The sequence below is a fragment of the Lucilia cuprina genome, chromosome 5 (genome assembly GCF_022045245.1).
Source record: "Lucilia cuprina isolate Lc7/37 chromosome 5, ASM2204524v1, whole genome shotgun sequence".
NCBI lineage: Eukaryota > Metazoa > Arthropoda > Insecta > Diptera > Calliphoridae > Lucilia > Lucilia cuprina.
Genome location: NC_060953.1, coordinates 19,899,134 through 19,923,439, shown reverse-complemented (window position 1 = coordinate 19,923,439; position 24,306 = coordinate 19,899,134). Strand labels below are relative to the sequence as shown.

Below are 24,306 nucleotides of genomic sequence, written 5' to 3'. Positions count from 1 at the left end.
ATAGATTGCAAGTTAAAATTAGGAAATATCTTTTATATGTTGAGAACTGAATCTTATTTAAAAGGATTAAAAGCATATTGTTTGAAAGAATCTAGTTAAAGTAGTTTGTTTAGAGAGAATATAACTAAATATATAATTTATCTTAAATAAAAAAAAAACGTTCAACATCATTATTTTCTTTTTTTACGATGTATAGTGCTTCTAAAAAAATTAAAACGCGACAGCCCAAGATGACAACACACAATCAACAAACAATGTAAACAGAAAATTTTCTGTTCATGGAGCCCATCAACCTCAACAAATTATGGGCTGTTAAATATACTACAATTTAATAGATGATTATAGATTTTCTTTCGTAATAAACTTTGAATAAGAATAAAATTCATATATAATTTTTAGAATTTTCATTTATCAGTTTGCTTTTTTAAACAACTACGAAAATGTTTGCTAACTAATTCAAATATTTCTATATAAATTTAATTCGTTCTCTTAAAGATTGTACATAGGATTACTTGTTGCATCGAACAGTTGTTTTCCAGTAGATTCTATCATGGAACGTAAAGCAATGCTACGTTGTTTGGAGACTGCTTTGCGTAAAGTAAGTTCGAAAACATTATTTTCATCTACATTATCCATAGGTAAATGATCACGAGTCATAGTCTGTGTTAATGGCACTGTGTTTTCATTATTTTCTTGTTCGAATATTAGACCTCCAATGTTCGAATCAATGGTCGTTATACAATCCGTATTAAATTCTTTAGTCCATAGTTCAATGTTGCGATTTTGGATAACCTCACTAGGAAAGCATTGCAAAAGTTCTTCAAAGTTTAAATCCGCTACCAAATTATTAAGGATTTCTACAACAGTGTGATTAATTGAATAGCTTATTTTATCAAAGATATTTGCATACTCTTGGAAATACTTACCAGTTACATAAGTCTTCCAATTTGGCAAAAGTTCTTTTTTACCCAGAATTTTCTTAAATAAGGATTCCCATTGTTTGGGTGTGAAATTATTAGACTAAAGTCATAAGAAAAATATTTATATTTTTTAAACATCAAATCAAATGTGTTTTATAAGACTTACCTTGCCATACTGCCATAAATATTCAGGACAAAAGTTTAGCATATAATTGATGGCTAAATGTTTGGGTAAAATAATTACTAGGAAACTATCGATACCCAAAAGATTTGGTGTTTTTTGTACAAACGCAATGAACTCTTCAATGATTTCTTGTTCAATTTTAGGCGATGCCAATAATGACTATATTAGAGTATAATTAAATTAGAATTAATTTTTAAGTCCTTATGAATTTATAAATATATTTCACCTGAATTTTTAATGTTAATGTTAACAGTTCGTTATGCCAACCAACAAAATGAACTTCTGTTTCTCCTTCTTCTTTGTTAGGATAACTAAAATCGCCACGCTTAAATGGCGACAAACGGTTTAAGTATTGAGGTCGATCCAAAAGACATGGTATAGGTCGAACGTACGATTTAATGTGCTGCTCAAATTTCTCACCACTCAACTTATAGTCAGGTATAAATGGAACATATGTCAACTTCTGATCATTAATACGTCCTCCATTGCCTGTCAACGATTGATTGTAATACAACATGTGATAATTTTGATTTGTACCCAAATGATTATGATGCTGCTGTTGCATGCGTAACTCTTGCAAGTGGCGAATCATATATGATATGCACTCCATACGTAAACTTAAAAACTCTTCATTTAATGACTGCTGTTCAAGATCGGCCGACTGAAGATCAGTTATCAAATCACTTAAAGCCTTTAAACGACCCATATACATGCGAAATAGTATTTTCAAGCCCTTGCTATTGATTTCACTATCATCAGAGTTATTTTGTTGTTGTTCGTCGATATTTAGAAGAGATACTTTTGAATTGCGTTTAAATGGGGACTGCTGATCATGCAGTTGATCATAAACAATACGATTGCAATGACCAGATATGCGCCTTTCATCAATTGATGAACTACCAGCTGAATTTGTGTCACCTATAGAATTTGCAATCGATTCACTGTCCCGTTCACTATTACCTTTAGAGAAACCTTCATCATAATCTTCATCAATTTGTGGCGGTGTGTTATTTGTGGGAATGTCTTGATTTGTATTTAAAGGATTTACATCAAATAGATCATAATAATATACCTTTAAAAATATCATAAGTTAATTAAGTGTAAGAATGAATGAATAATTGAAATTATTGTTAACCTACCTGCAAAATGTTAACAAATACTTTTTGTGAAGTTTGATAACCCTTCTGACCGATGTGCGATGCAATATAATTGAGAAACAATTGTAGAATTATTTCCAAAGTTATACTATGTTCGACACATAAAGCATGTATGAAGACATCACTTATTGCCTCGATTAGTTCATTCTTCTCTGTTGCCAATAGAATAGTTTCTGCGAAATCCGAAAAGGAAACTACTTCCTGTCCAGATGTTGATAAATTTCCTATTAATGCACTTGGATTGTTTTGTGTCGATTTACGTTTGCTTTGCTTATTGTAAGGAGGTGGAGTGTCTTTTGATAAACTATTTGGGTAATCATCAGTTTTGTTACGTTTTTGTTTTTGGAATAATACAGTTGTGTCATCGAACAGAACATTTTTATATTTAATTAAGGCAACAGCCAAATCATGACGATTAGTACGAGAAATGACTTCTTGTGATAAAATATAATTTGACATGCGGCAAGCTGTTACAGCAAGCAAGAGGTTGTCATCGGGATTTCTTAGGTAGTACAAAATTAAATGTTCATATATTTATATTATTATTAATTTTCAATCAACTACTTACAAATTGTCCAAAAATTTTAAATAATTTATAATTTCTCCACTAATAGAATCAGCAACAACCGGAGAGCCAAGCATAACAGGTGATATATCTTCGGGAGAATATTTTATAAACAAATTAAGAAATTCTAATGAAAGGGACACTTGAGTGAATCCCTGCTTTACAACACGACTAGGTGTAAAGAACGGCTTGACCAATTGGTTAAGAAATGAGGCCTTTAAGCGATCTGTGCCTAAACTCATTAAAAACAATTTGACTGTGTAAATGAGTCCATGAAGTTGTTCAGGTTCTATGGTCGTATCATCTCCTGGAGTTGGAAGTTTCTGCAAATCTTGACCGCTTTCCTCATCAATATATAGAAAATTGTTTATATAGTTTTCGTAAATTTCCGATAATTGCAAATTACACATTTTGTAAAATCCTGAAGCTTGCATATGGATTTCCTTCTTTTTCGATCTTATAGAGAAATCAGCCAACTTACGACAATTGGTCATAAACTTACGACGTAACTGAGATTCTCTTTCTTCATTTAATTTATTAAATTGCAAGGAAGTACTCATTCTCAGCATGACATGAGCTTCTTCCATAAGATCATAGAAATTGGAACTACTGGCAGATCGATAAGTTTCGGCTATGGATTCTAAGTCATCTACTACTTGTTCTACTGGTGGCACTTCTAGATTATAAAGAGTCCATTCATTTGTAACAGATTGTTGATTTGAATAACTATTACGCAACAAGTTGTGTTTAGCTTTGGCTTCAGCAATCAATCGTGCTGCTATATTACGTTTGCCTTCACCTGTACTTCTTCGCTTTAAGGCTGTACTGTTGCTGTCGCCTGAATTGGAAGCATTTGCAGAATTTAAAGCTCCATTGCTTATTAACACCACATTATTGCGGTTTACACATACATACTGAACATGTATAAATGAACAGAGTCCTACAACAGCAATGGGAGCATTGACATCAGGGCTAGACTCTTCTGGAAATAATTCTGCTATAGAGGGATACTCAAAGCGATTGTTAAATAGTTTGTGGCCAATTCTTGAAGTATGAGTTTCGACAGATTCAGTAGTTACGGCGTAGATAACATAATCATTAATATGAACTTGTAGAACTGGTGCAGTGAAGGAATAAATTGCAATAGGTTTTTCATTTTCATTATACCACTTTCCTAAGGGCATAGAAATAGAAATTGTAATTTTAAAAAGACTGTTAGATTTGATAATACATACCCTGGGCACAAAACTGGTAAAGATAGCCGTCAACACTACTCGCAACTAATAAAGCAAAACCAATACAACTCTGATGTTTGTTAGACTTTAAAGTTCGTCGATTGACATGTTTGGAAGTGGATATTGCACCCGGTATTTGTTGGTTTCCCATATCATATTCCGGATCCTCGACATCATCACAGTCATTATCATTGCGCTGATAAATAGCTTTTAGATCCATACAACGTAATATGTCAACAACTCTACCGCCACCCGGTTCAGAAGTTTTCATACAAATTTGCAGTAATTTACGTATATCGTACTGAACCATACTTTCCTCATTATAAGCAGATATAATTTTACCATTTGACGAAATACGCTGGAAAATTAATATTAATTTAAGTTTTTTTTAATTCAATGCGATAAAATCTTGTATTTACCTGCACATTCATAGCCTTTGCTTCATTGACAAGTTTAATTTTTATCTCATTTGCTTTTGTCGGCATTATAATTATTTCTTGGGTATCACAAGTTATATTAAATTTACCACTGGCAAGACCATTACCCATATCACTTTCATTTTGCTCCCACTGAGATTTCAAGTCTACTTCAAACTCACGACCACAAGCTGAGTTGACCATACGTGCTACATTAAAATCAATGGGAGTTCTACCTGGAAAACCATTTAAAGGGCGTCCACTAGCAGTCGTTTCCAAAGAATCTGTTTCAAAACTATTATGACTATGACTGGAAGGCCCCACACTGGTTTTACTGGCCATACTCGACTCAGAATTTGATATGACATCTTCAACTTCTATATCGGCGTTCTCATCCATATCATAAGTGTAAGGCATGGTATTGTGCACGCCTCCATCACCAGCTGTACAGACATTGCTAGCTAAAACATCCACCACTCGAAAAGCCACACAATAACGATTATTCATACATGCAATCACGTTTTCAGCAAGATTCAATTTTAGTGGTACAAAGTTAAGATTTACGAAGAATTTGAATGGTAAAAAATCAATATATTTAAATCTTGGTTGAGTGCTCTCATGAACGCATTGTGTATATTCGTATAGATAGATACGTTCTTTGCTACTAACAATAATGTTGCCGGAAGTCTAGAAATACATTTTTAAACAAATCGAAATATATGTAGGACGTATGTTTAAAATTCTTGCATAAATAATTGAAATTAGAATAAAACGATATAATTTCGGTTAGACAACATTTTTGGAAAACTAAATAGTGCTTTAAAAAACACAAAGCTTCATCTTTAAAAGGAATAATTTTAACAATTGAACATATAATAATTACTTTTTAAATTTTTTCTTTCAACCTTTACTACAAAAATCCGATTTTATTCAAAAAATGATTTTATCTCTTATTTTAGCAGTTGGCAAATTTTTTTCTTTATCATCTTAGTTTATGCATTTATTCTAAAATACATATTTACCTGACAGCATTGTATTAGATCTGGTGGACTACGTAGTGGTAATTCAATTACGTCAATGCTTTTAACTAATTGTGCTTTTGGTGTTGTCATCGATGCAATACGTATGGTAATGGGTAAATCGGCTAATTTTGATTCAGGAAATTTTAAAAAGTTTGCATATATACGCACAAACATTTTCGTATCATCTTCGGAATATACAGTGGTATTGTTACTACTGCTGGTGCAACTAATGCTCGATGAATTTGTATGCACCGGACTTCCAACATTCTCCTTTTCCAATGTTATCAAATATTTTCCTACAAAAAAAAAGATTTGTAATCAATGAAAGCTATTTTCGTTTAAGGCATAAATTTATTTAACCTGCTTCACAATAAATCAAATTAACTACTTCACCCACAGTAGCCAATGTGTATTTAGTGGGTTGCTTTTCATCATTAATTGTAGCTGATGCAGTAGTATTGTTACTATCATTTATAGTTGTGCTTTCATTTATACCAGTGCCAACAGAATCCAGATCTTCAGCTAAGCGTTGTCTATCGACAATGTCATAAATTTCTATAAACTGCTCAGCACTACTAATAGCAATGCGATTAGAATCAATTAATGTTGCTGCCAATATTTCACCGTTCAAAGCAAATGTATTTTGCTTGGCAAAATTATAAGCCTGCAGTATTTTCACCATTTTTTATGCTTAAATCGCCTGTAATATAGTAAAAATTTTATTATTATCTTAATAAAAATTATTTTTAAAAATTGTTACAATATAATAGAACAAAAACAACGCCCTTTTAATTAGAGCTAACGTCATACATACTTTCCCATTCGAATGTCACACTAAATTATAAACTTTATACTTTTGTTCTATCTACACTGACCATCATATCCAGACTAAAACTAAAATAAATTTTTGTATGCTACTGTCTAGTGCCAAATACCTTTTATGAATGCTAGACGTTCCATATTTTGAAGTTAACACTAAAGAGAACATTAGAGTTTAAGTAAAATGTTGTTTATTGTTTAAAATATTCTCAACGCCCTTTTACAATTAATTATTTTGTGTGTTGTTTTTGGTTGTTTTCTTGTTTTGTTGTTTTATAATGTTTGCACAACCTTTTTAATCGTTTTAATGTCTCGTCATCATATTCTATTTTGGCTTAACTTAATTCGTTCGTTTGTATTTGGTTAATTATGAAAAATTAATTGAATTTGACAGTGGTTTTATAAGTGCTTAAAATATAAATTTCAATGTATTGTATTGATTTTATGATACAGCATAAATTTTAAAATATTTTAAGTTTATCTCCTGTATTAATTAAGTTAATAGTGGTTAATTTTTTTAAGTATTGAAATTTTATTAAAGTACTTTGGGAACATTCTTCAGTTTTTCTATTTTATTCAATTGGTATATTTTGTAACATCAAATATGCTAATGGGGTAACTCCGGACTATTTCTTGGAACTTTTTTGTTTTTCAACTTGTACTTTTTAAGTTTTCTATCATATTGAACCTAGAAATTTGAAATTAAAAAATCAAAGTCCTGAGGTAATGAAACTCGTAAGATAAGTATTTTTGACGAGAATCTGAAAAAGTACATTTTAATTTTTCAAATTTATAAAATTTAAACATAAAATTGAACAATCAGAATTCGGCAAAAATCGAAATCTTTACGAAAACATTTTAAAAACTAATGAATTGTGGGCCTCCATTGGATTCGATTCCAACCAGAATTGTTGTATTTTTTAGGATCTAATGTAATATACATTCTTTTTAAAACCAATTATCTAAGAAATGTGACAAATTTCGACAACTAATTACACAGGCCAAAAATGAAAAAAAAAAAATTTTAAATGATTTTCACTAATCGTTGGTGTGCTGATTTATGGAATTTTCAGCACTTCCATCTTTTATTCCTTTTGACTGTATAACTTAAAACCGAAATATAAAATACTGTACATATGACAAGAATCTTGATATAGTTGGAAAGAATGGTAAAAAAAACCCATTTGTCACTATAATAGGTTAATATTCGAAAGAATACGTGATATCATTAAACTGTCCTAGAATAGTAGATTGGATTGCAAAATATCAATGGCCCTGTGGACAAAACATAATATGGGTGCTACCAAAATACTTGTAGAACTAAGTGCTCCAATAGGAATTCTAACTAGACACTGTTGTTGGTTGTCTATGGTTGTATCATAGTGTAAACATAAAATGTATTTTTTGGATTGATTTTTTGAAAACCCCATGAGTAATATTTAAAAAAATAACAAATTTTTGGGAAATATTCTAATAACAAGATTAATTAAAAAACTGGATTTTATCAGTTTGAGCACAAACCAAGAAAATTCAAACAAATATTATTTTTTTCCAATTTGCTTTGAAATTTTAATATCTGGCAATACCATTTTTTTAAATTCACAAACCATTTTTCAATTCATATACAATGTATATTATACATATATATTTTAAAATTTTCTAATTTTAAATTTAATTTAATTATTCTTAACTACGGTTTTTGAACGTAACATTGCATTGTCTTCAGCCAAGTTGGTCTACGGAAACTGGTAGAAAATTCAGTTACAATATATATAAAAGCTTTTAAATATGTGTTATTACGTTAAAAACATTTGTTTTAACTTAAATATTAGTTTTTATCATCATTAGATAGCGTCTAAAAGAAACCCTTTAAATAGTGACAAAAATTCAGTTTCAAACTCGTATACATTTTGTTAAGCAAATTTAAAAAATTTTAAGAAAATCTCTATGACTTATAGACAATAAAAGAGGGAATAAAATAGTAAAAAAAAATTGGTCGATATCTCTCATATGTTAGCGTACCTTCGATTTGAACTTTGAGGATTTCGAAGAAAATCCATTCATTACTGTTATGCATTTTATATAAAACTAAATAATATATAATTCAAGATAATAAAAAATACCTCTAAGGCTTCGTAAAATCGAATAATCTTAACACATAAGCTGTGAAAAGTAAACTTAAGCTATGCTTTTTCAGTCAAGAGGTCTTGAAGCAAATGGTGAGAGATAGAAAAAAAAAAGATATTAGATTCGGGTTCAGCATCTAAAATACACAAAAATAGTCCAATAGTGGTTTTAAGTATAAACTGGTAAGGAATTTATCTATGTTCTAAATGAAGTCATCTCATTTATTAATTTAGTTTTTCGATGTTTTTTTATCTTAGATAATAAGTAGTAAAAATTCTTAAATATTTGCACAATTTTTGTTTCTGTTAAAAAATGTACTATTTAACATGAAATCTGTAGAGTGGGTCATAACCAAAAATAAAGAAAAGTGTGTCAAATCGATGTTACTATTAAATTTGTACAAACAAACATACACACAATAACTTTTGAATTTCCTTCCTGCAAACATGGGCGATGACCTAGGTGTATGTAAATAAATAATTGCCAGTTAACATGCTCACACTAAACGTTTAGTATGTATGTTTGTAGAAATGTAAGTATATTTTATATTCAGCTATTATTATAAAACCACACAAATATTTGAAAAATAACCGGTAAATAGAGTTATTTTCCAATTTACACCTAACATTGTATATATATATATATATATAATAGAAATATGTATGTCGGTATGTGTATGTTTATTTATGAACATTATACACATACCTATTTGTGCGTGAAAAACCGATATGAATATGACAGTATTGTCATATATATTTAAAAAAATAATGCCGGAAACGGAAAATATTTAAGCACAACTTAACAATTTATTTTGAGTAGTTCATTTGCCAATGATGCAATATGGGTGCGTCTTCCAAATATTAATATATGCACATACATACAAATTATGTACAAATTTATTATTATATATGGATCAACATAAATCTTTAAAATCTCACTTTTCCAAATATGGAATACAACACAAAATTTGCAATATACTATGGATGTTTTATTTTGGTCAATGTTTTTTTTTTTTAAATACACTGTTTATGCATACATATTAGAAAAATCAATAATGGTAAAACAAATGCTCATATAAAAATTGCAATGATTTAGAAACAAAAAAAAACTAAAAAATTAACAGATTCTATTTGGTGTTTTTTATTTTTGGAATTAACTACTATACCAACATTACTTATACCTTTTTTTATAAAAAAAATTATTATTTTATTTCACTTTTAAAATTTATTTTCACTTTTCCTATGCATATATGTATGTACATGGAAAGATCTAAAACTCAATTATTTGTTTGTTATCCACGGAAAGTTGTTATAGGAATCCATTTTAATAATAATTTAAATAGTATTTATTCAAATGTATCAAATGTTTTTTATTTTATTTATTTTTTAACTTAATACTGGCATTTAGAACTGTACGACTTCAACAAAGATTTTGTTTTGACTTGTTTTTTATTTTGTTTATAAATTCTCTGTTGACAGTAGAAATATTTTTACAATTTTTCTTTCGAGTTGTAATTCTTAAAAATGTCATCGCTAATTTTTGTGAATTGTGAAGTGTTGTCAAGCAACATGAAAGATTATAAATATGTAAATAGGAATTTTGGGGCTCACATGATACAATCAATACATCATTCACGCTTTATTTCTATTACAAACTGAATTACATGCTAAAATTCTGCTGCGAATTGCACCACCTTAACATGATGCAATTATTCGTAATTCAAGCTCTCATTCATCATTCAGCCCGCAATTACGTACTGAATTACATAATTCGCCATAAAAAATTTCTGCTGCGAATTACATAAGCTGTACGTAATTCAGTTTGAATGACCTTATGAATTCCGAACGAATGCCTGTCATCCCTATTTTTTATCTAGTATTTTTCAAAATCAGCTGTTTGTTTTTATTGCTTGGATACAAATAACATATGTTACCATATGGTATTAAGTAATTCAACTGCCCAGTGTGAACTTCATATTATTCAAAGCGAAACATCAAATTTGTTTACTCAAACTAGGGTTCTATAAATCGACTTTCGAATAATCGAACAATCGACTTTTTGTCGAAAAAAGTCGAAGTCGACTATTTTGTTCAAAAAAAATCGATAACTTGACTAGCGTATATAAAAAAGTCGACTTTGTAAATAAAAGTCGAAAAAAGTCGGAAAGTCGAAAAAAGTCGAGAAGTCGGAAAGAGTCGAACTCTCAAAAAATTGCAACAAATAGAAAATATATAAAATTTTTTTATTAATAATAATATTAATAATAAAAATAATAATAATAATAATAATAAAAAGTCGGAATAAGTCGAAAAGTCGAAAAAAGTAAAAAAGTCGACTATTTATAAAATATTAAAAGTCGAAAAATCGACTTTTAATTAAATGAAAAAAGTCGAAAGTCGACTTTTCGTAAAATGCAAAAAGTCGACTTTTCGTTTCAACTATAGAACCCTAACTCAAACGCTAAGTTTTTTAATTGTGTAAGTGAAAAAAAAAACTGACGTGTATATATGCGTATCAAAAAACTAACCGTTTGAGTTAAACAATTAGGTGTATCGCCAAGGTGCCTAAGAAATCGCTAGAATTCTCTCAAATGTATGAAACACTTTTTCCATCGCTAAGTCTTTAAGAATCGATAAATTACCATCACTATTGAAGGCGCAAAATTTTTGTTTTGGTAAAACTATAAGTTTTGTAGATTTTTGTCAAATTTATATATGTATAAGTTTAAGTTTATATGAAAAATTGCATTAATTATGTCCAACAGTACTTCTGCCAGAAATTTTGTTCCAATAACAAGCAAATATGATAGAGTTGTCCTTCTTGTGGATATGGATTGTTTCTATTGCCAAGTTGAAGGTAAAGTATAACAAAACTATTACAACATTTTTCGTAATTGGTATTATTCTCTCCAGAAAAATTGGACCCTTCCTTAAAGAATCAACCATTGGCTGTGGTGCAATATAATGCGTGGAGAGGAGGCGGGTAATTCAAAAAATGTCAATTAAGATAACAATTATATTTTCTGGGTTTTCAGAATAATTGCAGTAAATTATGCCGCCCGCGCGAAAGGTGTTACACGGCATATGCGAGGAGATGAAGCTAAAGAACAATGTCCTGAAATCCAATTAGTTAAAGTACCTAATGTCCGTGAAAAAGCCGATTTAACAAAATATCGGGAAGCTGGCAAGGAAGTAGCAAATGTATTGCAGCGTTTTACTCCACTTTTAGAAAGAGCATCTGTTGATGAAGCCTATCTTGATATTACAGATTCTGTCAACAAACGGCTCCAAGCAATGAATGATGTTAGTATAACTGAAATTTTCTGGAACGTTAAATTTACATAATCTTTTTAGGGCACATTCGTATTGCAACCTCAGGAGTTGGTAAATACTTATGCTGTTGGTTTCTCAACAATCGAAGAGTTTGTTACAACAATTACGTCCAGTTTTATTACAAATCCTTTAGCAGATGACGATAACTTCTATCGTAATTTCCATGAAAATGATATTCCAGCTGTACGACAGAGTAATATTCGTTTACTGTTAGGAGCTTCCATTGCAAGCGAAATTCGAAGTGCTGTAAAAGCGGAAACTTCATATGAGTGTTCAGCAGGCATTGCACATAATAAGATATTGGCAAAACTAGCTTGTGGTATTAATAAACCCAATAAGCAAACTATTTTACCTTTAGCGCAAATCTCTGGTTTGTTTGAAACACTACCAGTTGGAAAAATAAAAGGTCTTGGCGCTAAATTTGGAGAGGAAGTGTGTGAACGTTTAAGTGTTCGTTACTTAGGTCAGTTGTTAAAATTTACTGAGGCTGAATTGCAAAAAAAATTTGATGAGAAAAATGGGTAAGTATTTGTAGAAACATGTTTTAACAAGTACTCTAAATGATCCCAAAAGGTTATAACTAAAAATTTATTTACAACTGCATATTAAAATGAAACTTTCTAAATAATAATTAAGCATTTATTTTATGAAAGAATCATTTTATAAAAACTAAAAACTTTTAATTTTTCTTAAAAATGTTTTTGTAAAGAGCAGGGAAACCTAAATACGTAAAAACATGTTTTTTGTGGTGCGTCGTATGGACTCATGTATAAGATATTAACACGTTTCAGACCAATTTAGAAAAATATTAAATAATATTTATAAAAAACGATTTGTTAGAGCATGATAAAAAAAATATATTTCTTCAGCAATGAAAAAATAAAATTAATTTCGCTTCTTCGGAATTCATTAAATATCTCTTCCACAAAATGTAAAAAAAATTTTTTTTTAAAGAACTTCATTTCTTTTTTGCGGGAAAGCTGTAAATATCTGCTAAAAATATGAATATTTCGTTCACATACTGCACGATTAGCGTAACTTAAAAAATACACATTTTTTTATTTTTTTCTATTTTAAAATTTCAATTGATAAGTAAAAATTTAGTTTAAATTCAGATATAACCCAATAAACATCGATTCAAACCTGTGAATATTTTTGAAAATTTTCTTAACTAAATAATGTATTTTCCAAATTGTTTTCAAATTTTAAAGTTTTGCCTTTGAAATAAACATGATAATTTCCAAAAACGTTTAAAAAAATATAATGTGTGATATTTATAAAATTTTCAAAGTTTTGTTTGAATTGAACTAAGAAAAGTTTCTTTCAAAAAATAAATTATTTTAGAAAAATAAAAACAGAACATTTTTTCTACAGCAAGGGAGCGAAAAAACGTTAAATATAGGAGAAATAATCGGAGATATAAAAGAAAAATATGCTAAAATAAATGTATGAATGTTTAATTTTCAGGTGATGGAAAAAATATATGAATTTTGCAACAGTTAGCATTATAATTAGGGTTTGAAATATGTATGAAAATAATAATAAAGAATACTTGAAATACGTTTGAAAATTTTTTTAGTTTTAAGCTTACCTCTAGCCTTTTTTTAAATTTGAAATATATTTGAAAAATACGTTTGATTTCTAACTGCCTTTTTGTTTGAGAAGGCCATAATTTTCCATTTGAAAACAAAATTTTTCAAATTTGTTCTCAAAGGCTATGTATGAAATTTGAATAGGTTTTCAAATACATATTTACATCATTTCAAAGGTTTTTGCTTATTGGGAAGGTTTCTTTTCTTTTAAACATATATCAGTTTTTTTATACGATTATTGCTATAAAATTTTTTGAAAAATTGGTAAAATGTTACAAAATATAAAAAGCTAAAAATTATGCCGGTCTTGTAGTAAATGAACGATATGTTTTATCTCAAATTCTGTCTCTGGCCATGTTGCAATGTATTTATGTATTTAATTTCATTTTAGCACATGGCTCTATAATATATGTCGTGGCATTGATCCTGAAGCTGTAACTCCACGTTTTTATTCAAAAAGCATTGGATGCTGTAAGAAGTTTCCTGGCCGTAATAATATTACCGGCATAAAAACTCTACAACATTGGCTAAACGAATTGGCAAATGAAATAAATGAAAGATTGGAAAAGGATATATGTGAAAATAATCGACGGGCAAAACAAATGGTTGTTAATTTTATACAAGAATTTGATGGTGAAGAAGTATCAAGTTCTCGATCAGCTCCTCTACAATGTTATGATACAGAAGTATTGGCAAAAGCAAGTTTGGAAATTATAAAAGCTAATACAAAACAATTTTTTCGCTCTGGCAGCGAAAGTGTTCTTAATAATCCAATTAAGTTTTTAGGAATAAGTGTCGGTAAGTTTGAAACTATTTCAAATTCACAAAATAACATACAGCAAATGTTCGCACAACAAGCGGCGAAAAAGCAAAAAGTCAAAATTGATAACAAGGATGAAACCAATACTTCGTCAGAAACTTCTAATTCTACTGCTAAAACCGAAAATGAATTTATAAATAGTAATGCAATCAAGGAAGTATCAAAAGAGTCAAAAAATCAAAGTGTGAAAAGTTTTTTCTTAAATGCTTTAAAGAATGAACCACAAAAAGAACATAAAACTGTAATAATAGATCATAGTAATATGAATGGAATTACTAAACCAACCTCATCTAGTCAAGTTGGTATAGTAACTAAGCCCCAAGATAAGTTTTCAATATCACGAAATGATAGTATCAAGCCAGTGCCACAGAATAGTTTCTTTTCAAAAGTATTAAAAAATAATAAAGAATCAACAAAAAGCATAGCATCAAGTAGCTCCACAACTAAAGAATTAGATATCACTAGTACTTCAAATGTTAATATAAGTTCTAATGAATTAAACGATTTAATTGATGATATTAACGCTATTCAAAGTGAAGAAAATATACAAAATGAAAATAATACTTTGTGTAATAATTTAATCAATACAGAGTTACAAGTAAATTCTAAAGTTTCCAATCGTCATGAAAATAATCTTTCAAAACCGAAAAGTTTCTTTGCAAGAGTATTAAAGAAGAATGATGATGTATCGAAAAGCTTGGATTCAAGTAGCTCCACAACGGAAAATATACCTAGTAATTCAAACTCAAATGACACTTCTAATAAAGTAAATGATATAATTAATAATATAAATACAATTGAAAGTGAAGAAACAGATTATAATTCAATGAAACAATATGAAAATAATCCATCGTATAATAACTCAATTAATGAAGAGGTTGCCATTTATGATTCAAATACTCCCATGTCAAAAACTGCGCCTATAAATATGAAACGAAAATATGATGCAATTACAGATAACGAGGAAAATAAACCAACAGATTATAGGTCTCAATATGCAGAGTTTGCCATACCGGAGTTTAGACCAGAATTTTTGGAATTTACAAATTGTTCTAAATGTGGCGCTAAAATTCTTAATGATTCAACGTCAATACAGACTCATCAAGACCATCATTTTGCCCAAGAGTTGAGTCAACAGCAACGCCATGAATTTAGAGATGAAATTCGTACAAAAATTAATTCATCAAAATCTCCACCTAATAATGTAAACAATAAAAAATCTAAAAAAGTTCAACATCTGAACAACTCAATCAAAAAACCAAAAAATGCTGATATAACAAAATTTTTGAAACCTTCAACTATGTCTTCTTCATCAATTTGTGAACAAAATCAAAGTTCTGAGAATAGTAATATTAAAAACATGGAAATATGTGACATTTGCAAGTTGCCCATTAGTATTGATGAAATTTTAGAACACAAAGATTTCCATATGGCCAAAGATTTACAAAGAAAGCTCAATCAATTAGAAGTTAATACTGTTGAGGTTGTCAAAAAACCCGTTTCTAATTTGTCACGAAAAAGTTTGAATTCTTCAATGATGGCACCATCGCGATCGGCCAAAGTTACTGCTAAACCTATAACACAATTTTTCACACAATCCAATATGTAAGATTAAAATGTATACGTATTAAACATAGTATTTCCTGTGTACAAGTACAAAGTTTTAAACAATAAACTGGAAAGCTTTTTTATACTTTTTTATACATTTTTATTTATTTGATTGTTTGTAGTCTTCCCCACAGAAAATTTTCAGAGTACTCGGAATTGTAACCAATGTTGTGTGCTTTACTTTGTGTTACTTATAATTTGATTTACTTGTATATAAAATCTGGATATGAAGTTTAAATTTTTAATAAATTTTTTCTGCATTACATTTTAATATACGAGTGATTAACATTGTATATGAGAACAGAAAAATATAATATAAAAAAATCAAGTGTGCTGTAATTTAATCAACAAAAAATTTTTCATTTATCGAAAAATATTTTTTGGATCAACATTTTTTCAATGTTTAGATGAATTTTAAGCAAAATTTGTTGCTTAAAATTAGGATCATGATCTAGTAATGATTGGAATGGCCTTATGCTTATGAATGAATTTGTAGAAACATGTATTTGTGTAGCATTTTTTTAAAAACATACATATTTAGATACTTCTTAATACACATGTATTTTAAATAGAACCCAATAAACATCGATTCAAACCTGGGAATATTTTTGAAAATTTTCTTAACTAAATAATGTATTTTCCAAATTGTTTTCAAATTTTAAAGTTTAGCCTTTGAAATAAACATGATAATTTCAAAAAAACGTTTAAAAAAATATAATGTGTGATATTTATAAAATTTTCAAAGTTTTGTTTGAATTGAACTTAGAAAAGTTTCTTTCAAAAATTAAATTATTTTAGAAAAATAAAAACAGAACATTTTTTCTACAGCAAGGGAGCGAAAAAACGTTAAATATAGGAGAAATAATCGGAGATATAAAAGAAAAATATGCTAAATCAAATGTATGAATGTTTTATTTTCAGGTGATGTAAAAAAATATATGAATTTTGCAATAGTTAGCATTATAATTAGGGTTTGAAATATGTATGAAAATAATAATAAAGAATACTTGAAATACGTTTGAAATTTTTTTTAGTTTCAAGCTTACCTCTAGCCTTTTTTTAAATTTGAAATACATTTGAAAAATACGTTTGATTTCTAACTGCCTTTTTGTTTGAGAAGGCCATAATTTTCCATTTGAAAACAAAATTTTGCAAATTTGTTCTCAAAGGCTATGTATGAAATTTGAATATGTTTTTAAATACATATTTACATCATTTCAAAGGTTTTTGCTTATTGGGTTGTTGTAGATATTTTTTGATATACTTGTGTTCCAGCTAGGAAGGTGCTGTAGAAACAATTTTACTTACTAGGTATATCGGGAAGAATGTAGGAATAGCTACTTTTCCATACACAAGTATATTATTAAAAAAGTATAATCTACACACAATATCGCAAACCAAGTATATCAGTTAGTGTGTCATTTTCACTTTACTGTGTAAAGTAAGCCAGAGTGTGTGTAAGTTTGTAAGCACTTTCGAATACAAAATAAGCAACACAATATCAATGTAGTAAGCTATAAATTTTCTGTTGGGTTACTTATGATTTTTTCTTTATGCAATTTGTTGTAAGTCTTTAAAATTGAGCTTTCATGTTTAATAGTCAGGAATGATATTTAGTCCAAGCCTTATGTAAAAAAAAATATTTTTTTTAAATAGCGAAATTACAGAAATGAGCTATACTCCTATATTAGGACCCCTTCAGATCAAAAATCTCTCTACTAAATTCGATAAGAATAGGATCATAAATGACTTTAGCGCTAATAACTTGCTTAATAACAGTAGCATAGTTACAAACTTTGACACATAAATCTATCTATCTACTAGTTACCATTTAATACGATTTCATAATAAATAAAAATTGTGTGACAATTTAAATATTTGTTAACAAGTCGAGGAACGAAAATTCAAAAACTCCTTTTGGAGAATCAAAAAGTTGTGCAGAACCAAAAGTGTCCTTTCCGGACATACAAAATTAATTTCATGTATCTAATATTATAGAAAATTCAAAAAGTACCATTTGAAGAACGATAAATTACCAAAAATTTCCTTAACCTGGGACCTTGTATGGGGGTAGGGTTAATCATGGACCGATCCTCATAAAATTTTTTAGATAGATTTTTACTCGTATGAAACTTACTTATGTCGAATTTCATCTATATTCTAGTATTTTTAAGCCAGTAATGAGAGTTAAGGTCCTTTTGTGAAGGGGACATTATATGGATCATAAGAATTCATCGCTATATTCGTATTTTTAAACAAGTTATGACTGTTAAAGCTGCTTTTCGAGGGTATGGGGGCTATCCGAAAACGTGGACCGATATTGCCCATTTTCAGTACCAAACAAACCTTACCTATAAGAAATATTTATGTGAGTTTTCAACCCTTTAGTTCTTTCCGTTCGGACTCAATCGTGCTAGATCGTCTTAGAATTTAATGACGATCCAGAATGACAAAATGAATATACCCCCATCTTTTTTGATGGTGTGTATAACAAGTAAGAGTTCTATATTCGGCTTTGTCGAATCTTATATACCCTTCACTATTGATTATAAAAAAAGTCAGTACAAAAAGTCCTCTTTTATATCACTTAATTCGCGCTCAAAACTCAAAAAGCATCTTTAGAAAAACGAAAAAGTACCCTTCCTTTTATTCAGACTCTACATACTACATTTAATGTTCCTAGGTTCAATACTATAGAATATTCAAAAAAGTACATTTTGAAAACCGAAAAAGTACCAAAAAAGTTCCCATTTATAGGTTCTCACCTAATTCAGAATCTACATACTTACCCCCATTATCACAATGTCTGGATATATTTTATCTTAAGGTTAAATTGACAGTTTTCATATAAAAAATATTATAGAAAACTCAAAAAGTACTTTAAAAAAACCAAAAAGTTCCCTTTTATGGTTTCTAACTTAAGCCAGGATCAACATATACTTAATTTCATGTTTCTAGCCAATAACAACACACTAGTGCTGCTCTCGCTCTGCTTCTTTTGCTCTGCTGCTCTTACTCTGCTTTGTTTTTATAAACAAGCGTACAATAACAAAATTTACGGTATAGTTAAAATTTTTTTTTGTTTGTCTGAGCATGAATAAAATTTATTTTTTTACTTATATATTTTCTTTTCATACCCTACACCACTTTAGTGGGGAGGGTATATTGCGTTTGTGCTGATGTTTGTAACGCACAATAATATTGTTCCTATATCACCCTTAAAGTATACCAATCGGCTCAGAATCATTTTCTAAATCAATTTAGCTATGTCCGTCCGTCTGTCCGTCCGTCCGTCCATGTAAACATGGTACGGTACATGAACTTCTATTGTCCCAGGGACGAACTCTATTGGTTAAGATCGGTCCATTATTTCGCCTAGCCCCCATATAACTGTACCCCCGAATAGGATTGTAAACATTGTAATCAAACTACAGGTCGCAATTTTGGAGATAATTCAATGAAATTTGGCACATGACGTAGACGAAGCCTATTGAAAATGATTAACATCGGTCCATTATTTCACCTAGCCCCATACAACAGAATCCCCCGAGAAGGACTTCTGATCTCATAATTATCTTAATTATAACTGTATATCGATAAAAAAGCACAACTAAGTTTTATACAAGCCTTGATGACCTTGCCAAATTGCATAAAGATCGGGCCTCATTTGACCCTAGCTCCCATACAAAGTCCCCTTCAGAAAATTACTTGAATGTCCACCGGTCCGAAACAAATCTTCGCACGATTTATGCACATAAAAAAATGCATGTCGAATGTTTTAAAAAATGTGCGTTAAATTAATTTTCGAAGTGTGCCTTATATGAAAGCTGTGGCTAATAATGGAAAAATCGGTAGAATGCTTTATATGTACACAAAACATATTCAAACCCGCTTATTCAGATAACTTTATATTTCAATGAAATATATGCCTTTAGGTGATTTACGGAAGTGTACCTTATATGTAACTATGACCACTTACGGGCCTATCTGGAGACAAATTCTTAGAATGCTTAATATAAAAATAAAACAATTTTGTATCGCATTTTATCACAATAGCATAATTAATTAATGAAATGTGTGCGTAAAGGTAAATTTCGAATCATTCCCCAAAATCTGAAATTGTGTCTATACAAAAATTAAGAGAATCTAACTATATGAAATATTTGCTTTTGAAATGTGTACTTTTATGTATAAACAGATTTTTTATAGATATTTTAAAATATTTATTATTAACCGTTTTTACAACAAACAGTTAATTCGACAGAAAAATATTCGAAAACAATTTTTTCAAATAAATTACAAAACTGAAAATCCTTTTCACTTTTTTCACTTAAAAACTATATCGGATCCTACTTCCTATCAAAAAAAAAAACACTTCTAAATCACTATAGTGGTTTAGCTATGTCCGCCTATTTAAACCTTGTAATTAAACTATAGGTTGAAATTTTCAGATAATTTGATGAAATTAGTTGATTGAAAATAGTTTAAATCGGTCCATTATCGACACCATATTGTATATAAACATAACTAATTCTTCAGATTTTTGTAACGATCTGTGCTTACTTCTTCTCATCAGAAAATGGCTTAAACGTCTTAAATTTCCTCTTAAACACTACTATTATGATAAAATTCTCCATATTTAACTACTATATGATCATACGTACCTGCATCTAATTTTGATAGGATCCGTCCTTAATTGATACTAGCATCCATATATAGCCCCTTTCAGAAAATCAGTTCTGTTGCCCAATTATTCTGATATTTTACATATATGTATATAGGTATCTAATATCGCTATAATGTTATGTTCGAATTTTGAAAATTTGCAGCTATTTTCTAATTGTAATATATTTTGGTCGAAGTTTTCGACATGGTCATCTGATACTTCACTATGATATTCAGAAAATTATAAATATGTATATAAATTGAAAATCTTAGTTCTTGAATTTTTTGTTTACAATTTCCTCTTTTTGTTCCCCCAAAAATAATGACAAACATCAACATTCTTCATTAACATTAATTTTAAATGTGTTCCTATTAATCATATTTTTGTAAAAGGATTAAAAACAGTTTAATTTTGTAAAATTATTGAATATTCATAATTATTTATGAATAAAATATAGTTTTAGTTCTTTTTGAGGTAAATGTTCGTAAACATTATTTTTTTTGTTGCATATGAAGAATTATTGCAACGAATTTATACTTCAAAGTTTTCGGTAGAACAATTGAACAAATAGTTTTAATGCATTCTTTACAAGACCAAGCATACAAATTTTACATTCATTACACTATGCGACAAAAATAAATACCTGGGAAGTGATACTGAAAGGTAAATCCGAGTAGAATAAGAATATGTTTTTAAAATTTGCCAAACACCTCCAAAATCTTGAGTTACGGATAAAAAACGGATTTTCGTACTTTTAAGCACTTATGTCTCAGTAACTTTGTTGAATCTGAACCGATTTTAAGTTTCTTCGCGAATTTATAAAGCAAAAGCTGAGGCCTTTATAATGACATATATAACGTTTAAGTAACTTGGAGAGATATGTGTGAGTTTCACCAGCAAACATATTTCTTATTTTAGTTTTGCACCGTTGTCCAAGTTTTTAGATGTTTTATGAAAGTATTTTATATGGGAGGTGGCAAATTTCAAAAACTTATTCTTGTTCTACTCGGATCCAACTTTCAGAAAAATAGTATCACATCCCAGGTATTTAAATTTTCGTTTATTTTGTCTCACTGTGTTATGTATACATTAAGTACAAGTGAATACAGTTGTTTATTCGGAACTCATAAATAGGCTTATCATGTTTTAAAGATGTTCTAACAAGTGCTTAAAAATATTATCAAAACATTATTTCTGTTGGGTCAAAAGTTGATCAAAATATTCAACTGCATCTGGAATTGAAGATAATAGAATTGTATTTAAACAGGTGTGTGAAATGCAATAATCAACAGTCTTTAGGTATTGGAATAACGTGTCTAATCCGGAGCAGTTTTCAAAATGAAAATAACTATCGCTTTATTGGCCTGCATAGGCTTAGTGGCTGCGACGAGCTTCCACAGTACACATGAAGTCAAAGTCGCCGACAAGGATTTCTTGGAGAAACAAAAGTTCTTGTTCGAAATTGTTTACCGTGTTGAGGACCCATTAATGTTTGAGGAATATATTAAACTCGGTGATAAATTTGTTGTTGACAAGTCCTACTATAGTGTAAGTTTCGTCTAATCATATTAAATTAGCAATTGTAGAAAACATAAATTTTATATCTGTTTTTAGCACTATGACTTCTATATGGAGAAATTCTGGGAATCCTATAAAATGGGTGCTCTATTGCCCAAAGGCGAATTCTTTGGCGCTCTTGTCAAGACTCATCACAAACAAGCTTGGGGTCTCTTTAACTTCTTTTACTATGCCAAGGATTGGGAAACCTTCCTCCATAATGTATGCTGGGCCCGTATGCACGTTAACGAAGGCATGTTTGTTTATGCCCTTACTTTGGCTGTTATTCATCGCGATGACTTCCATGGTTTGATTTTGCCATCCATCTACGAAATTTTCCCACAATACTTCTTCAACAGTAAATTCGTATTCGAGGCTGAAAAGTTTGACTACGATGTTTGGAGCAAGTACATTATGTACGAAAAGGAATTGTATGATGTATACTACAAGAACCCCAAATATTTCAACCATGGTGACTATGTGTACATGAAAGACTGGAAGATGTGGCAATGGTGGAAATTGATGGGTCTTGGTCAACACTGGTATGCTGAAGAAAAATATATGCTTCGTGAAAACATCTATGAATTCAACCAAGATCCTAAATGGAACTTGATGTTACAAGACCTCAAGTTGTGGTACATGCCCGTCGATTATACTCGTGATATTGAGTTTTACAACGAAGAGTCCAGTCTTTCCTACTTCACTGAAGATTTGGGTTGGAACGCTTACTGGTACTATTTGAACATGGACTACGCCTTCTTCTTAGACGGCAAGACTTTCGGTTTGAACAAAGATCGTCGTGGCGAATACTGGATGTATAATGTCCAACAATTGATTTCTCGCTACTATATGGAACGTTTGTCTCATGGCTTCGGTGAAATTCCCGAATTCTTTTGGTTCCACGAAATTGAATACGGCTACGATCCACAATTGATTAACTACAACGGTGTTGGTTTCAGCTACCGTAAAAACTACTGGGATGTTCAAACCTACACTAACTTCGATATGTTTAACAAAGTCTACGGTATGTTCAAGCGCATCTACGAAGTCATTGATTTAGGTTATTATAAGATGGTCGATGGTACCATTGTTGACTTGCGTAAACCCGAATCAATTGAATACCTAGGAAGCTTGTTGCAAGGCAACATCGATACTTTCGACAAATACTTCTTAAGCTACTGGTACATGCTCTCTCACATGTACTTCAGTGAAGTTGACTACCATGACTACGAGGTCTATCCCAATGTTCTCCTCAACTTTGAAACCATGTTGCGTGATCCCATGTTCTACATGTTCCACAGCAAGATCGCCAACGCCTTCTTCCACTTTAAATACTACCTCGAACCTTACACTAAGGAACAACTCATGTTCCCCGGTGTTTACATTAAGGATGTCCATGTAACCGACTTGGTCACCTACTTCGATTTAGTAGACTTTGATGTTACCAATTTATTGAATGATGAGATGCACTTTGTTGATGGCAAATTTGTGTGGGACAAATCACTCATGGCTCGTCAAATGCGTTTGAACCATAAACCATTCACCTTTGAATTCACCATTGAATCCGACAAGGTACAAAAGGCTGTAATCCGTACCTTTATTGGTCCTAAATACGATGAATTCGGACGCGTCCTACCTTTGACTGAAAATCGTGAAAACTTCTTCGAGCTTGATAACTTTGTTTACGAGTTAACTGCCGGCAAGAACTTCTTCAAGCGTAGCTCAAATGACTTCTACTGGACTACCAAGGACCGTACTACCTACACTGAATTATATCACTATGTAATGTTGGCATTCGATGGTAAATACGAATTCCCATTGGACATCAGCGAACCTCATTGTGGCTTCCCCGATCGTCTCATCTTACCCCGTGGTTGGGAAAAGGGTATGCCTATGCAAATGTTCTTCATGGTCACTCCTTACGATGCTGTTCACGAACAATTCTCCACTTTCGACTACACATACTCTTGTGGTATCGGTTCTGGTGCTCGTTACGTTGACAACAAGCCTTTGTACTATCCATTCGATCGTGTCATCGATGAATACGAATTCTTCGTTCCCAACATGTTCTTCAAGGATGTCAAGATCTTCCACCATGACACCTTTGAAACCTACATGGAACACGACTACAAGAACTACGGTTCCTTCGATTACACTTTCTACGAAAATTATTACACCAAATACTTCAAGAATTGAATTTATTAAAGACTTTGCCCATTATGTTTCGTAAGATATATAAATAGATGTAATAAATAAGACAAACAATAAATTGTTCATGTTAAAATA

At 30.3% G+C, this 24,306-nt stretch overlaps 3 protein-coding genes across 3 annotated transcripts; 2 read left to right on the top strand and 1 right to left on the bottom strand.

The window, feature by feature from the left end:
* Positions 1-306: 306 nt before the first annotated feature.
* LOC111687138 lies at positions 307-9,890 on the bottom strand. The gene is made up of 11 exons (XM_023449556.2): positions 9,626-9,890; positions 5,860-6,199; positions 5,500-5,795; positions 4,481-5,164; positions 4,062-4,419; positions 2,830-4,000; positions 2,244-2,763; positions 1,331-2,176; positions 1,087-1,263; positions 927-1,020; positions 307-857 (listed from the first exon to the last, which is right to left on the bottom strand). Exons 2-11 carry the CDS (start codon positions 6,179-6,181, stop codon positions 490-492), a joined length of 4,836 nt encoding a protein of 1,611 aa, XP_023305324.2. The 5' UTR covers positions 6,182-6,199; positions 9,626-9,890; the 3' UTR covers positions 307-489.
* Positions 9,891-11,083: 1,193 nt separating this feature from the next.
* Positions 11,084-15,882, top strand: LOC111687135 (DNApol-eta). Its single transcript, XM_023449552.2, has 5 exons — positions 11,084-11,301; positions 11,358-11,427; positions 11,480-11,747; positions 11,799-12,298; positions 13,761-15,882. Exons 1-5 carry the CDS (start codon positions 11,199-11,201, stop codon positions 15,796-15,798), a joined length of 2,979 nt encoding a protein of 992 aa, XP_023305320.2. The 5' UTR covers positions 11,084-11,198; the 3' UTR covers positions 15,799-15,882.
* A 5,859-nt stretch (positions 15,883-21,741) lies between these two features.
* On the top strand, positions 21,742-24,304 carry LOC111687134 (larval serum protein 1 beta chain-like). Its single transcript, XM_023449551.2, has 2 exons — positions 21,742-22,011; positions 22,078-24,304. The coding sequence occupies exons 1-2, from the start codon at positions 21,802-21,804 to the stop codon at positions 24,214-24,216; spliced, it is 2,349 nt and encodes a 782-aa protein (XP_023305319.2). The 5' UTR covers positions 21,742-21,801; the 3' UTR covers positions 24,217-24,304.
* Positions 24,305-24,306: the final 2 nt, after the last annotated feature.

What these genes read in the sequence shown, in the direction of transcription:
- LOC111687135 (XM_023449552.2), top strand. Translation starts at nt 11,199, where the DNA reads ATGTCCAACAGTACTTCTGCCAGAAATTTTGTTCCAATAACAAGCAAA. An exon ending in GGCTCCAAGCAATGAATGAT is followed by an intron (nt 11,748 to 11,798) that starts GTTAGTATAACT and finishes TAATCTTTTTAG; the next exon opens with GGCACATTCGTATTGCAACC. An exon ending in AAATTTGATGAGAAAAATGG is followed by an intron (nt 12,299 to 13,760) that starts GTAAGTATTTGT and finishes ATTTCATTTTAG; the next exon opens with CACATGGCTCTATAATATAT.
- LOC111687138 (XM_023449556.2), bottom strand. Translation starts at nt 6,181, where the DNA reads ATGGTGAAAATACTGCAGGCTTATAATTTTGCCAAGCAAAATACATTT. An exon ending in TTTGATTTATTGTGAAGCAG is followed by an intron (nt 5,796 to 5,859) that starts GTTAAATAAATT and finishes TTTTTTTTGTAG; the next exon opens with GAAAATATTTGATAACATTG. An exon ending in CATTAACATTAAAAATTCAG is followed by an intron (nt 1,264 to 1,330) that starts GTGAAATATATT and finishes ACTCTAATATAG; the next exon opens with TCATTATTGGCATCGCCTAA.
- LOC111687134 (XM_023449551.2), top strand. Translation starts at nt 21,802, where the DNA reads ATGAAAATAACTATCGCTTTATTGGCCTGCATAGGCTTAGTGGCTGCG. An exon ending in TTGACAAGTCCTACTATAGT is followed by an intron (nt 22,012 to 22,077) that starts GTAAGTTTCGTC and finishes ATCTGTTTTTAG; the next exon opens with CACTATGACTTCTATATGGA.